The 15,475-nt window shown below is 55.8% G+C and overlaps 1 protein-coding gene across 2 annotated transcripts in view; it reads left to right on the forward strand.

The window, feature by feature from the left end:
• INPP5A (inositol polyphosphate-5-phosphatase A) overlaps positions 1-15,475 on the forward strand; it is a 177,014-nt gene that overhangs the window by 96,150 nt on the left and 65,389 nt on the right. For both annotated transcript variants that reach the window (XM_042908402.1, XM_042908401.1), the window contains exon 5: positions 10,717-10,780. In XM_042908402.1, the coding sequence (XP_042764336.1) occupies positions 10,717-10,780 (64 nt within the window). The remainder of the gene's footprint in view (positions 1-10,716; positions 10,781-15,475) is intronic.

A 15,475-nucleotide genomic window follows, 5' to 3' on the forward strand; every position in this document is an offset into this window, starting at 1 on the left:
AAGGCCGTTTCCTGGGCCAGCTGGTAACCTTGCCTCCCCAGTCAGGCGTTCTACCCCCTGTCCCTTGCACGCGAGGGTCTGGCGTCACCACCCTCACGACGCGCCCCTTCCAGGCAGCCCGTCTCGGGGACCGTTTCAGAAGGCCGTCCGCACCTGTCAGGTGCCTGTCGCGGTGGTGCTGTGAAATGTTAACAGGCGCGTCGATCTGGGGGATTTATCGTGACCACGTGTGATGTTAAGTGGCTGTTGTGTGTTCACCCTCCCTGTCAGGCCCCTCGCTGGGCTGCCTAATTGGGGACACGACCACCGGGGCTGTGACAGGGCTCGGCACCCCTCATGCAGCACGCCAGCTCCCGTGGTGCAAGCTTTATGAAATGCTCTTTAATTCAGGAGCGGAATATCATTAACTTTGCAAGTAGGTGAACACAATGGACGACCAATTTAATTAACTTCTAAGGCCGGCTGTTGGACGGGAGACAAAATGAAATTATATGTGCATTTCTGGAGCAGGCAGCCGGCCTGGAGAGGGGCTTGTGGCGAGGGTCAGACGGGGGGACACCCTCGTGCCGTCATTTCGTGTTTAGCCCCAGAAGCTGAAATTGGAAAGTTAGTACTTTGTACGTGAGTCAGCCCTCATTTTAGACGGCTACAAAGCCGCTTTGAGAGAGAGGGCGCCGGTCCTGACAGCGACCTGCTCCCACAGGCCCCCTCCTGGGCGATGCCGGGTGGAACGGGCAATAATGCCGCCTCATCCGATTAGATGGGCCGTCCGCGAGTGTGTTATACCGGAAGAGATCAATGAAGCTCTACGCTGACTTACACAAAAGCTTTGTTTCATTTATTATTATTTATAATCTAATGAGTGTTATAGTAACCTTGCCTTGATTTATTACTCCGTCTATTAAATTGTTTTAAAACCAGGATTCTGGGCTCACTCTCGTGAAGGACTTATTCCCTCTTGGATAAAAAGTATGTTGTTTTTTGCGACCGCGCTCAGCTTCTTGGAAGCGCTGGGAGGTGTGCGTTAGGCCGTCCTTGGAAACCTGAGTGGGCCCTCCCACACCACCCGCCAGGCGGTCCCGCAGGCTCGTCTCCACACCTGTCTCTTTACCAGCAGTTGTGGAGTCCCCGCCTGGTGCCAGGTGTTGAGCTGGGGACTCAGAGGTCCCGAGAACACTGACCGGGAGCTTCGCGACTGCTGGCAAGGAAGGCACACGCGAGAAGGAAACAAGCATGCAGCCAGAGCGGACGGCCCTGCGGAAGGGTGGGGGACTCTGCTGGGCCAAGGCTCTGCATGAGCAGTCTGGGAGGGCTGCTCAGAGGAGGCAGCCTTTCCATGCAGACCTGCAGCAGCAGGGGGCCACGTGAGAAGAAGCTGAAACAGGGAAGGCAAAGCAGGCACAGGCCCCGATGACGGCAGGCCTCAGGCTGCTCCAGGCCCCGGGTGCCAGTGTGGTCAGGGCTTTCTGTGCTGGGCCGGGGCCTGGGGACGTGGACGGGCAGCCGGGAGGACCCGTGTCCTGGCAGTCACCGAAGAGCAGAGGAGTGACGGGGCCAGAGCCTCTTCTTGACAGGTCACCCTGACATCGGGTGAAGAGGCGGAGGGGGCGGTGGGGGTGCAGGAAGCAGGGGTCCTGCTGGCGTGGGACTGCAGGAGAGACGTGGCAGGGGAGAGGCGGCTGCAGGTATCCAGGGTGTGGGAGGGTGAGTGACAGAGTAATGTCCTGAGTCGGGAGAGACCGGCTCCTGATGAGAAGTCCACATGGGGGCCGAGTTCTGACCCATGAGGCTGGCCTCCAAGGGGAGGCCCAGTGCTGTGCATGCGGGAGCTGCCAGCTGGAAGATGGTGGGTGGGGGGGGGGGGTTGGCCACCACAGCGGGGAGGAGGGAAGAGGCCCCAGAGGGGTCCCGAGGAGACCCGGTGTGTCGTCACCTGGAGGAGGAGGAGAGTCCGGAGAGACAGACGCTGCTCCTCAAACCTGGAAATAAAGGACGAGGGAAGGGCAAGCGACCTGTGTCGTGAAAAGTGTCCTTTGGATTTGTGAGTGGAGCATCACCAAAGAGAGTCATTTCGCCGGGGTGATGAGAACAGAGACAAGGTTGGAAACCGCAAAACTAAACACGGTGTTGGGAAGATATCCAACAACGCATGAGGGCATGTGTCATGAGTATCCAGGTTGATGCCAAGAATGCAAGGCTGGCTTAACATTTTTAAATTTCCCAAAGCGATTCGCTGCTTTAGCCAATTAAAGGGCACGATCATCTGTCCCTTCTTCCCCTCCGCCAGCGCTTCTCTCTCGGCCGATGCACGTTGCTGGCAGAATGCCCCAGGGCTCAGCCCTCTCCCCCGGCATTCCCACCGCTTCTAATATCACTCTTCACGGGCAGCTGAAGTGTCCCTTTTTGCTCACACGTTGGCCCGGAACTTCAGACTCACGATCCACCTGCCTGAGCGGCATCCCTGTGTGCGTGACCAGCAGGCACAGCGGCGTGGCGGATGCATCCTGGTTTCTTGTTTCCCAGCAAATCCCACTCCTCTTGGATTCTCCTCCACCCAGAAAACTCTCCAGTCCGGTTTCTTTCATAAGGGGGCATCTTTGACCTTACCTTTCTTACATATCCTACTTTGAATTCATCAGAAAGTCACAATTCAGGTACATCCCCTGCTGCCTTCCCACCACACACAGTGTCCTCAGCACAGAGCCAGGTGTCTTTTTCCCACATAGCACTGCGACACGACGAAACAAGCAGAAAGGAAAGAAGAAGGTGTGAAGATTATGGAGAAGAAACAGACTGAAACAAATAGTCCTTACTCACAGATCATCAGGGAGAGTGCGCAATTGTTAGAACTCAGAGTGAGCTGAGCAGTGTGGCTGAATAAAAGATTAATGCACGACAGCCAGTAGCAGTCCTGTTCCCTGGCGACAAACGGTTCTAACCCAACAGTGGTTTCAGAACTTACATTTTCTGACAGCAACAGAAACTAAAAGATAACTAAGAGTAAATCTAATAAGAGATCTTCAAGACCCTTATGGAGAATTATAAAACTTTATTAGAAGATGTTTTAAAACACTTCAGATATTTTAAAATATCTGCCTAAAGATGTGTCATATTTATGGGAAGGAATGCTGAATATCCTAAAAATGCCCCCTATTCCCAATCTGTGGGCCTATAATCTCAACCCCAGTAGGATGCCTTGGGTGTAATCTAGCAGCCATTTTGAGGTTTCATCTGGAAATACAAAGGGCCCAAAATAACGAAAGCAATTGTGAGGAATAATAAAATGAGACATTTATATTAGTAAACATCAAGTCGTACGATAAAGGTAAAAGTGTTACTGGAGATGGACCAGTTGGGCAGCGTGGAGAACTCATGAACAGACCCCCACAGGGTTGAAATAGAGGTGTAAGTTATAGGGAGACCAGATGATTGGTTTCTACAGAAAATGTAGTAATGCTGGGTTTTACCTTGAGCCATTCTCATTAACAAGTCTCTGTCACCATACAAACTTAAATGGGTAAAACACAGCCTTAGGCTTTCACATAAGAATACAGAGAATACCATTGTGGAATCAGATTAGGGAACTATTTCCAAGTAAGACGTAAAGGCATAAACCATAAAGGAATATATTGATAAATTTGATTACTTTAAAAATAAAAACTTTTATTTAACTAAAGATGCCAAAAGAAAAGATAACCTAAAGAGGGAGAAATTCTTTGTAATGCAAGTAATAGATGAAAACATTCCAAATTAGGGGGTGCCTGGGTGGCTCAGTCGGTTGAGTGTCCAACTTTGGCTCAGGTCATGATCTTGCGGTCTGTGAGTTCAAGCCCCGTGTCCGGCTGGCTCTGTGCTGACAGCTCGGAGCCTGGAGCCTGGAGCCTGCTTCAGATTCTGTGTCTCCCTCTCTCTCTGCCCCTCCCCCACTCATTCTCTCTCTCTCTCTCTCTCTCTCTCTCTCTCTCTCTGTCTCTCAAAAATAAACACTTAAAAAAATTCCAAATTATATTTAAACATTAAAAATCTTATAAAGTGAGAAAAAGGTAGATAGAAAAGTGGACAAGGGATATGAACAAGGAGTTCACAAGAGAAATCTAATTGCCAGTAATCTTCAAAAGAGGCTCAGCGATGATAGAATCACGAAAATGCAGGTCAAAACGACAATGACGTGTAATTTCACACCGTTGGGCTGGGGAAGAGGAGTCTGCTGCCGCCACCGTTGGCAAGGGTGTGGAGCAGCGGCCACTGCCTGAAATACTGGGGACGTGTGGTCGTCAGGGCAACACGATGACACCTGCACTGAAGGTGCAGTACGCTGTGGCCCAGAGACTCCAGTGTCCTCTGTGTGTGCGCATGGTTAGGACACGCGGGCAGCTTGTATGGGTGCCTGGCACGTGTGTGTGCCAGGATGCCATGGGGGCACACTCGTAGCATCAGTTGTAATCGTGAAGACATTGGAGACGGTCTTCATCTCTTATAGAAGAATGGATAAAAATTGCAGTATTTTTATATCTTGGATCGTTATGCAGCATTAAAAGGAAGCTGAAGTTATGTGTCTCGAGGGGAACGTCTGCAAAATACAAGTTTAAATGGAGAAAAACCAAGTTCTGAGGAGCAGGTAGATAAGGTGGCATCGATGAAGCTGAGGGCTCTGGCTTCGGGCCTTGATCAGAGCCGTTCACGAGGGCGGCCGCTTCGGGGAGACAGCAGACGCCTGTGCAGCCCCCGTTTGACCCCAGGCGCCCGTGGGCACCTGCACACCCTGCCACCCCCGCGCAACCCTGCTCTGAAGTTGTGTTTACCATTTTGTTCCTTTTTTGATACAATCTCAGCATCACGTTTTTTGTTTCAGCTCCTTTGGATTCAGTTTTTGTTACCATGGCCGCGTGGAGTTTTCAGAGCGTCTTCTTTCTCGACACCACGAAGCCCATTTAGGTTTGGGGTATGATGTGTTTACTCTCCTTGCTGGATAGGACCCCCCCCCCCCCATAGGGATATGTCAGATCTTACTCCCCCGCCTTCACGTGACGCATTCGTCGTTGGTCGTTTGTCAGTGTTTCTGGAAGTGTTGCCACTGCATTCACGTGCGCCCCTCCTGAGGGCTCCAGCTTCTCCGTGCATCCGCGTGGGTGTCAGCGGGCACACCCGTCTCCCTGTAGCTTGTGTCTTCTGTGCTCAGGGACCGCTGTCCCCCTGGACAAGGGGGTGGCATCGAGAGAGCCGAGCGCCCGCCCCGATGCCGCCCCGGGGGCCGCACACGCGAGGCTGCCCTCTGGCGTCTAAGCCTTGTGCCCAGAGAGGGACGCGTGTAGCCATCCTCAGAGCACGGCTGCCCGCCTTACGAGGAGCTTCTACCGCTCACTGCGCGCCGCACCGTCACAGGCGAGGCCACGTCTGTCACGTGGGGGTCCTTCCTCCCTGTTGTCCGCCCGCGCCAGGATACAGTGGACAGAGTGCAAGAGGGTTCGTCACTCTCTCCAGTTGAAGAGGCTTTTCCAGCCGTGATCCACTGCAGTCTGTTGATTCTAGCTTAGAACAACTAGGGTTCTCCGATTTTTTTGTAAACTTGAAGATTATCGACGACATCTTACGAAGTTCTTTTTCCCGTTCGTAGATCCGTTTATTTTAATTTTGAAAAGTAACAAGTTGAGGGGCCCCCGGGTGGCTCAGTCAGTTGAGCGTCTGACTCTTGGTTTCAGCTCGGGTCATGTTCTCACGGTTCGTGGGTTCGAGCCCCACGCTGGGGTTTGTGACGTCTGCTTGGGATTCTCTCTCTCCCTCTCTCTCTGCACCCCCCTCCTCCTACCACTTGTTCTGTCTCAAAATAGATAAATAAGCACTTTTTTAAAAACTAAAAGATAAGTTGAAAACGCTTTAGTTATAGAAACAACATAATGTGCCATCCTGGGGGAGCAGAGACCCGCCAAAGCCCACGTAACTTTTGATAAGTGCCGTCACCCTTCCCCGTGGTGGGATTTCCCGACTGTGCTGTGCTGGGATCCCGCCCTGTGCGCCCCTGCCCCAGTGCAGACCCCACAGCTGGCTTCCCGGCCCTTTCCCCCTCCCTCACCGACCTGTCCCCTGGGAGAAGTGCTTGAGTCCTGGTGACTCCCAGGGGGCTGTCGGGACTTGGCCGCCGTCACCCCGGGGGTCACTCTCCAGGCGCTCTTCCGTAGTGTCTGCAGAAGAAGAGAGTGTCCCCATGTGCTCTCGCCGCTGTCGATCTGGCGGCAGGAATGTTCTCTGTTTCACGGAAAAGCGAGCCGGAAGCTGCAGGCCTGCAGGTTAATGATGTGTACTTTGGCTGCTAACCTAATTGCCGGAATGATAAATTACTGGCCGTCTGATTTGTTTGCAAATAAAAAGTGATGGAGGCCTTTGTAAGAGTCGCTTTGTGTTCTCTCCTGGTCGGCTTCTGCCCAGGCCCGAGGCAGCCCCACCGGGAAAGTGGGAGCACTCGACACGGAAAGCGGGAGCACTCGGCAGCTACGGGCCCTCTTGAGGCCGCTCGGTGGCTGCAGTGCCCTGGTGCTTTCTGACCGGATGTGGGGAGGCCGGCTGCTCTGGTGGCGGCCCTGAGTCTGCTGTGCTGGTGGGGGGTGGGGTGGGGGGTGGGGTGGGGGGTGGGGTGGGGTTCCCGCCCTCACAGTTCAGCTCCAGCTGGGACCATTCATCACATCAGCAGACTCCAGTTGAGCGGAGAACTGGCTTTGTGGCGCGTGCACCTGCACCCCGAGTCGGCCGCTGAGCCGTGGGCCGCGATTCACACGAATGCCCAGGTGGACGGCCACCGGGAGACACGTCCCCTGCCACGTTCCACCGAGCACGGGAGCTGGGGTCTCCTGCGCAGCCACACCTGCCCTGCGCGGCAGAGCCCCGGGGACCGGGCTTTCCAGGCTCTGCCCCGGCACCATCAGGCCGCACCTGGAGGCCGTCCCCACCCCGTCCAGGGCGCCCACCTTTCGCTTGCTGTTCTGGCAGAAATACAGCATCGACTGGACTGTGTCTCACTAATGGAGAATTAATAGGCACCCTTGACAGTCAGGTTTATAAATATGTAAAAAGTATTTTAATTGTTTTTAGTAAAACAGGCAAGGAGTCAATATTCTCCGACATGACAAGCACAGTGCTGACAGGTGCTGTGGGCAGAAGGCCCGCCGGGCGCGGGGCCTCCCCCCCGTTGGCAGGCCCGGGTGCGCTCTGTCCTGATGTCGTCGTGTCCTGTGATAGATGCGTGCCCTGAACCGTATTGATAGAGTAGGTCAAACGTTGAAAAAGTTAGCTTGAACTTTGACTTTAAATATTCATTAGAGCTAATTATGGATTTTCTGACTCCATGAATTACAGTTTCTATGCCTGTGTTGGCCGTTTATTTTCCATTTATTTATTGTAAACTTCATAACATTGTATTGGCTTTATCACATTCAACAAGGTCATAGTTAAATGTTTGCCGTGACCTTGGTGGGCTTACGCTTTTCAGAGGGCTCTTTCCTGGGTCAAGGGAGGCACAGCTGTCAAGGGCTGATGCGGTGCCACAGCGAGGGAGGCTCCCCCAGGGATGCAGGCCTGCTCACGTGCTCCCTGGGGCCGCGCGCTGCCCGTGGTCCTGTCGTCCCTCCTGCCTGGAGGGGCCTTCGCCTGACTCGTCAAAAGAGAAGACCGGGTTGGCTGTCCTCGGGCGCGTGCACCACGGTGCCTCAGCTCCTCCTGTGAGCGGACCCGGGGCGGGTGCCCGACGGGGTGGGGGCAGGCGGGCAGTCCGCCCGGTTGCCGCGTGTGGCGAGCCCCTCGCCCCGAGTCCCCAGCCGGCCCCTGGCCGGATGTGCTCGCAGCCTCGAGAGGATCTTCCCAATCGGGACGAGGCCTCCGCTCTGCGTTTCTGGCAAGTTTTCGCACGTCTGGCCTCCGGCGAGCGGCCTGCTGTGCCCTGGGGAGGAGCCCGAAGCCTGGCACTCCCCTGCTCCCGCCCACTCTGCTTGCCAGGCTGCCATGTCCATCCCTGTGGCTCCTCAGGCAGTGACCACTGGAGCGGTTCAGAAGGTCCCCAGGGTCGCCTGCACTTCCGGAAGTGTCCGCATTTTGTCTTCGGGTCACGTCGGGGAGGCTTGTGAGGCAGCTCCGGGCTCAGATTGGAGGACGGTGTCATCTCTCTGCTCTTGGACTCCTGGGCCGAAGGAGACCGCCAGCCCCCAGGACTGGGCCTGGGGCAGGGCCACGCACGAGGCACAGCCGGGCCCCCTGCAGGGCGCCTGGCGTGGTGCCTGCAGCCTCTGTGGGCGGGCCCGTGCTGTGGTTCTGAACCCAGGTGTCCCTCGCGGAGTCGGCAACGGCATCGAGGACCAGGGACATGTGTGCCCTTTGACCCAGCCTGACAGAGGCCGTGGTCGTAGCGTCTTCCCTGGGGGAAGGCCTGAGGACAGCCAGCATTGGCGGGAGGGCTTGGAACATAGTGCCCCAGGATGTGGAAACCCCCAGGAACTGGAATTCCAAGGCTGCTGAAGTGCGGTGGGGGGATGCTGGGGTCAGGGCATGTGGGGTTTGCACGTGTGCCCGGCAAATGTAACCCCCTGCCCCCACACTAACTGCTGACCCGGGCAGGGTCCTGCCCACGGATCCTCGGGAGGGCACGTGGGAGCCAGCAGGCGCCCCCCCGCCCCCCCGAGTTTGGGGGCCACGGAGAGCCCTGCAGCAGGCTGTCACCCAGATGAGAGGGTGACGAGTGCTGCCTGCACCGCGCCCTCCCCCTCCCCCTCTGCACCCACCAGGCGGCCCTTCAGTGTGGAAGGCACCCCTCCGAGCTCCAGGCTGGACTGGCTGGGGGGAAGGGAGCGGATAAAGGATTTGTAGGCAGTTTGGGAACTTTAATCTGGGCTTGATAGTGTTGATCTGTGGCATCGCTGCCTCTTTTCTGCAGAGATAACACTTTGTGGTCATAAGAAGATTCTTACAAGGGACCCGCGCCGCAGTGTTCAGGATGCAGGGTCGTAGGGTCAGCAGCAGCTGCTTTTGGGTGGTTTGGCCACATGTGCATGCACGTGTGTACGTGTGTCCACGTGTGTGTGTGTGCCCCTGTGCATGTGTGTGCGTGTGTGCCCGCGTGTGCTGTATGTACCCACCCATGTATGTGTGCGTGTGTGCTGGGTGTTCGTATGTGTGCCCATGCGTGTATGTACTTGTGTGTATGCCTGTGTGTGTGTGTGTGTGTGTGTGTGTGTGTGTGTGTACACACAAGAAGACAGGGTGTATGTGGCAGGTGCCGGCAGTTGGGAATCTGGCTGAGGGACACCTGTGTCACTGTCCTGCTGGTTCAGCCTTCTGCACACCAGCCCTTCTCTGTCTGCCCGACCCTCCCCCGGCTCTTCCCCTCACCCTTCGGGACTGAGCTGCAGGGTGAAAAGTAGAACCCCACTTTTCCCTTCCAGCGAGGCCCTGCCTGCTGCGGCCTGACCGCCTTTGGCTGCAGCCAGGCGTCCCTGCTCGGCCGGCGCCCGTGTGCCGCCCCCCGCCGGCTCCTCAGCCTGGCGCCCACGCCCTCGCCTCTCACTCGGTTCAGTCTCGGGGCAGACGGCCCTGCTGGGCTCTTTCCCCTGCTTGATCTTGTGCCGTGAGGGGTGGACTCTAGGAGGACGGGGCTCGTCTGTGGAAGTCAGAGTAGAAAAGGTGCGATGTACAGCCGGTGAAACGCACCCTTCCTAGGGTCCAGTGCGGTGGGTTTAGGCAAAGCATAGTTTTGTAGCTGTCATCTAGTCGTAGAGCAGTTTTATCGCCTGGAAGTCTCCCCGGCCCCTTGTTCAGGTGGCCACGTTTTGCAAAACCACAAAATACATATCTGTGCACACATGCACATCTGCATCTGTATCTACCTGAATACACACGTGTGCACATATGTGCACATGTGCAGTGACACATATCCGCATGTGTGTGCACAGATACACACATGCATGTGCACATGCATACGTTCACACACACACGCATATACATGCGTGCATACTCATCTACACATAGACACGTACACACACAAACACCTGCTGCGTGCACATTTACACGTGTCCACAGGTGTGTGTGCATTTCAACGTATATGCACGCACACATACACACGTTATTCCTGCTCGCACACGTATGCACGTAAGCATATATATGCGTGCACAGACACGTTTAGGAAATAACCAAGTCAAGTTCGAATTTTAGACAACCAGCAAATAATGTTAGTGTCAGGTGTGCTGTGCGAGCCTCCCTTGCCCGTCATCCCACCCCCAGCCTGGCCTCTGTGGCTTCGCCTCCTTCCCAAGCGTGGGGAGCAGGACCGACCCCGATGCCCAGAACAGTCAGCCCCTGGCGGGCAGGGGCCCGGCAGCTCTGGGGGGAATGGTGTTGCAGCCCCACGTGGAGGAGGAGGGGAGGAGAGCAAGGAGCAGGGCGGGCAGAGGAGGGGTGTGGAGTGCAGCCGATGGGGGGCAGGCAGGTGCCCGAGGCCGGGGGCGGGTGCCCGAGCCCTTCCCGCTGGACCCTGACGCTCACAGCAGAGGCGAGACCGCGCCGGAGTGCGCACCCCTGTGCCTCAGACGTGGCTGACACCTCCTCCCCGTGACCGTGATTAAGTCCGGATGAGTTAACTTTTGTTTCTGGTCCAAAAGAGCTTTTTGTGCGTCACTTAACAACGCTTTCAAATGGTTCCCGGTGCTGGTCATTCACTTGACTTCTCTTTTTGCTCTGCAGGCACTAGGAAGCTTTTATTTTCTTCATGAATCCTTAAAAAACATCTACCAGTTTGACTTTAAAGGTAAGACTCTTCTGGGATCTCTGGCAGGGCTCACCCCACCCCGTGTCCCTGTGGGAGGCTCACAGCCACGAACCAGGGACCTCACAGGGACACCTGGCTTTCTGGCCCCTCTGAGGTCCAGGCGGCCGGCCTGCCCCAGACCCCAGCCCTGCCCATCCCCCTGCTGGGCAGGGCCCGTAGGTGACACTGGCTTTCCTGCAGCACAGTCGAGAGGAGAAGGGAATGGTCTTGTGTCTGTGTCCGTATCAAATGGGAGAAAGTGGAGAACGGCAGGAGAGTGTGCTGTCTTTAAAGAGAAGGACGAGCGCTGATGTTTGCGGTGGAGTGAAAAATGCCCGTGCTTCTGGGCCAACGCCGTGCGCTGAGTGGGGGAGGAGACGTGCCTCCTGAAGACACAGCCTTTGTCTCTGTGGCTCAGCACGTGTGAGCCGTCCCCCCGACCTGGGCGGCCCCAGCATCTGCCCTGCTCGGCTGGGGTGCTGTGCGCCTGCCTTGTTGGGCACTGTCCCTTCGTGCCACCTGTGAGTCCTCTGGCTCCACAATGTTCTTGAGCCAGATCACATCAATTTGAGATGTCACTGGAGTTGTGATAACTATGGAGAGCGACTAATTATGTCAGTTTGTCCAGATTCATTATCTTTGCTCACTTACGAGACAGATCACCTCTCAGGAAAGTGAGAAGCAGAGCCTTCTCTAAATTGCTTGAGTAGTGATTTCATCGATGTTAAGAACAGGATTCCAGCCAGCAGGACTATTTTTCACCGGCCCTGTTGCCTGAGGATTCTTCACACGGTTTTCTAAACACAAGCACCTGCCTTTTCCCACTGGGGAAGCCACGCAGACCTGGTGAGAGACGGGCCGGAGGCCACCGTCCCCCGAACTTGATAGACCGTGGACACCACTGTGTCGCGTTGTCAAGCAGCGGGGCCGTGGGCGAGAGTGCACAGAGGGGAGGTGTTCAGACACAGCGCGCTCAGGCGGGGCTAGAAGCAGAACGGGTTACACTTCTACTAAGCCTGTGCGTCAAGCTCAAACATGTCGCTGATCTATTTAACTTTTCCTTTTTTTTTTTTTTTTGAGTGACCATCTGCATACATATTTTATTGCTAAATCAGATGGGTCAAAACTGCCTGGCTGGCCCGTGGTTTATTCAAAACCATCCATTAGGTACGTGTACGCGTGACCCCAGCAGACCTTCCCCGAGGGCCCCCATGTCGTCAGTGACAAGGGCTGAGATGGTGGCAGTGGCCATGCCCTGAGCACGTCTGTGGCGGGAGGCTGCGGGGACCCTGGGGACGTGGCGGTGGCCCAGCGTGGCCGTGCCACTGCTGCCGCTCCGAGCAGGTGCTGGTCTCAGAGGAGCGGGGCGGGCCGCCGCCCCGCACTGTGGCCCTGGCTCTCGAAGGTTCACTCTCACACCTTGAGTCAAGTTACAGCAAACGTAGAAGTTGTGAGAAGTTTGAATGAACTTTTTAAGAATAGCCTGTATTTTCACAAACAAGCAGTTAGAAATGCGAGGACGCTCTGAAGCCGTGGGTGGGAAGGATGATAGGGACGTCACTTTCTGGCCCGGCACCTGCGAGCACGGGTGGCACTGCGCAGACCCAAGAGGGCGCGTCTCTGAGATCCTGCAGCAAAGCCAGGCCGCCGGGCCGGTGCCGCCTCCAGACCGGAGGGCCGGGCGGGCGGACCGGGACCCCGGAGCCGGCGGGGGCGGCTGACGGGTTGGAAAGCCGGAGGCTCCAGGATGGGGGCTTGGGAGAGAAGAGCCCGTGGGGGCCCGGCCTCGGAGCCCCCCCACTTCCGTGAGCTTTGCCTGCAGGAGCCCCACCGTGTTGTCTTGGTGAAGATCAGAGAAAAACCCCCTGGTGCTGCTGGGGGCGGGGGGTGGGGGGGCGGGAGGAGCTGTTTGGAAGTGTGTCTGGACACTGGGTTCTTCCCGAGAGGCCTGCCCTCCCCAGAGCAGCCCCACCGGCCTGGTGGAGGGAGGTGGCCTCGCTGCGGGGCCCGAGGGGCCGCGGTGCTAGGAAGCGTGTGCCGAGGTTGCAGCCAGGGCTCGCGCTGGCTGAAGGACCGAGGCGGGGTCATGGGGCTGCGGGACAGTGTCCCTGCACCCAGCCGCAGCGCCCGTCACCGCGACGCGGTGTGGCGGAGGCCTGCAGCGTGTCCCCGGCAAGAGCACAGAGACGACAGGGGAGCCACAACGGGACGCGGGAGGAGGGCTCAGCCTCTGAGCCCTCACGGGAAACACAGCCCGGCTCCTCGCCAGATCAGCACAACGCCTCGCGTGGAAGGCCCGTCTGCTCAGTTCCTTTTCCCAATTATTCACGTTTTGCCCTCCACCCAAAGCCAGAAACTGAGCTGACGGACAGGAGGTCCGGCGTGCAGAGAGCAGGCTCGCGTCGGAGCCAGACCGGGGTGTGGCTCCGTGTGGAGCTGTCCGACCCGGAAGCGTGGATGGCTGCGGTTCACACGCCGGTGGCGCCCGTGGCAGAACGGACGGCGTGCGCGCAGGTGGCCGCGCGAGTCAAGACGGAAACCACGAATCTACGGAACAGCTCAGAATGAAGGACGCCGTAACAGAAACGCACCAGGCCTTTGCCAGGCTCGTCGGCCTGGACACGGCTGTAGACAGAGCCAGCCGGCCAGAAGAGTGTGGTAGAAAACCTTCCAAACTGAAAAGTGGGAGAAAAACACAACACGAAAGCAGAGCGAGACGTCCGAGCACCGTGGGACGCGTGCACTGAGGGACGGCAGCGGGGAAAGGAACAGAGGAAATATTTGAAGTAACGGCCCAGGATTTTACACAACTGATAATGGACACCAAGTGGCAGATCCAGAGAGCTCTAGGTGACCGAGCAGGCTAAGCACCCGAAATCCGTCCCGAGCGTGTCCTTCTGAAGCCACAGAAAGCCGGAGATGACGGGAAGACGTTGAAAGAATCAGGGGTGGGTAGGGGTGACCTAGAAAGGAGCGAGGACAAGATTTGCATTGGACTTCTTTTCGGAAACCGCGAAGCAAATAGAGCACTGTGAAATATTTTTATCGTCGGAAGGAAAAAATCTAGAATTCTGTGGCTAGCAAAATTATCCTTCAAAGTTTAAAGAAAAATAGACTTTCTCAAACCCAAGTCGAGGGAATTTGTCTCCAGCAGACCTGCCTTATAAAAAAAATGTTAACAGTTATTTGATAAAAGAAAAACGGTGCCTGCAGATCCACACGAAGGGGGCAGAGCGCGAAAGAGGAGTAAATGGGGGTGACGTTGTATTTGTTGTTATCCTTAGTCTGGCAGAGAACTTTTGTGCAGAGCGCCAACAGCAGCAACGTTCTGGGTGACTCTGCAGCTTACGGACAAGGGATGAGTAGCAGTGCCATCAGGAGGGGCGGGGACAGGCCCGGGCTCTGTCACGGGGAACGCGGGCTCTCTGTGAAGGGATACGAGCCTCCGTGAAAGCAGACCCGGCCCAGCTGTAAATGTGTATCACGGACTGTGGCAACTGAAAACTTTCAAAATGAAATACGGTGGACCTGCTGACAGAAGAGAGAGAGTAGAATCGGATGAAACGCTCGATTAAACCAAAGAAGGCAGGAAGCGGGGGAGACAAGGAAGACAGGAAACGAAGGCAACAGATGGAAAAGCTACCGGCACCGAGTGTCCTACTATGTCCAGAATGTCCTTAGATGTTAGTAGTGCCAACGCACCAATTTCAAGACAGAAACCGTCAGAGTGGTTAACAAGATGATACCCAAGCGCGTGTTGTCTGCCAGGAACCCGCGTAAGATGCGTACACACGTGCGGATTAAAAGGAGAGAGATGGAGAGAGCGCGATGGCACTGACACTGGCCAAGAAGAGCACTGGGCCAGCGGTCTTAATCTCAGACACCGCAGACTTCAGAGCAGGGAGAGTCACTGGGGATAAACAAAGCCATTTACCGCTTAACGAAAAAGGGGTCAATTCTTTAAGAAGACATAACAGTTCTTAACGTGGACGCACCTAACAACAGACCGTCGCCACACCAGAGGCAAAAACTGACAGAACGTCAAGGAGAAATGGATGAATCCACGGTTAGAGTTGAGGCCTCCAGTGCCCCCCACCGGAGACGGACAGACCCGGCAAGGCAGAGAAGTGGTAAGGGCATGGTCCAACTCAACAGCACCATCAATCACCTGGGTCTGATGGACACTTACAGAATATTCTATCCGACAACAGCAGAACGTACATTCTTCTCAAGTTCACCTGGAACATTCACCGGGATAGGCCACATTCTGGGCCATAAAACACTCCTGGGCAAATTTAAAAGAACAGAAATCACACAAAGTATACTCTTGGGCCACGGTGGAATTTAACTGGAAATCAATAACAGAAAGGTGGCCGGAAAATCCCAAAATACGTGTGTCGAAAGTTCAGAACCGACAGAAGTAAAGCCAGGGAATCACTGAGGTAATAATTAGCCAAAGTTGGCGGTGCACGTCAGCAAGACCGTGTGCAAACCCGAGCACTCAGACCGAGACGTGGAGGGAGGCTCCGGGGTGTGTCGTGAAACTGCAGCCTACACGGTGTGCGGGCAGTGACTGCTCCCTCTTCCCCGTGATTGGTTGTAAGAATTCTCGTAAGTAATGGGGAATCGCTTAGTGGTTACCTCCTGTCAACCTTTGGAAACGGTTTGAGGGTTGCTTATGATTTTCAGAGGCAT

The sequence above is a fragment of the Panthera leo genome, chromosome D2, assembly GCF_018350215.1.
Source record: "Panthera leo isolate Ple1 chromosome D2, P.leo_Ple1_pat1.1, whole genome shotgun sequence".
NCBI classification, from domain to species: Eukaryota; Metazoa; Chordata; class Mammalia; order Carnivora; family Felidae; genus Panthera; species Panthera leo.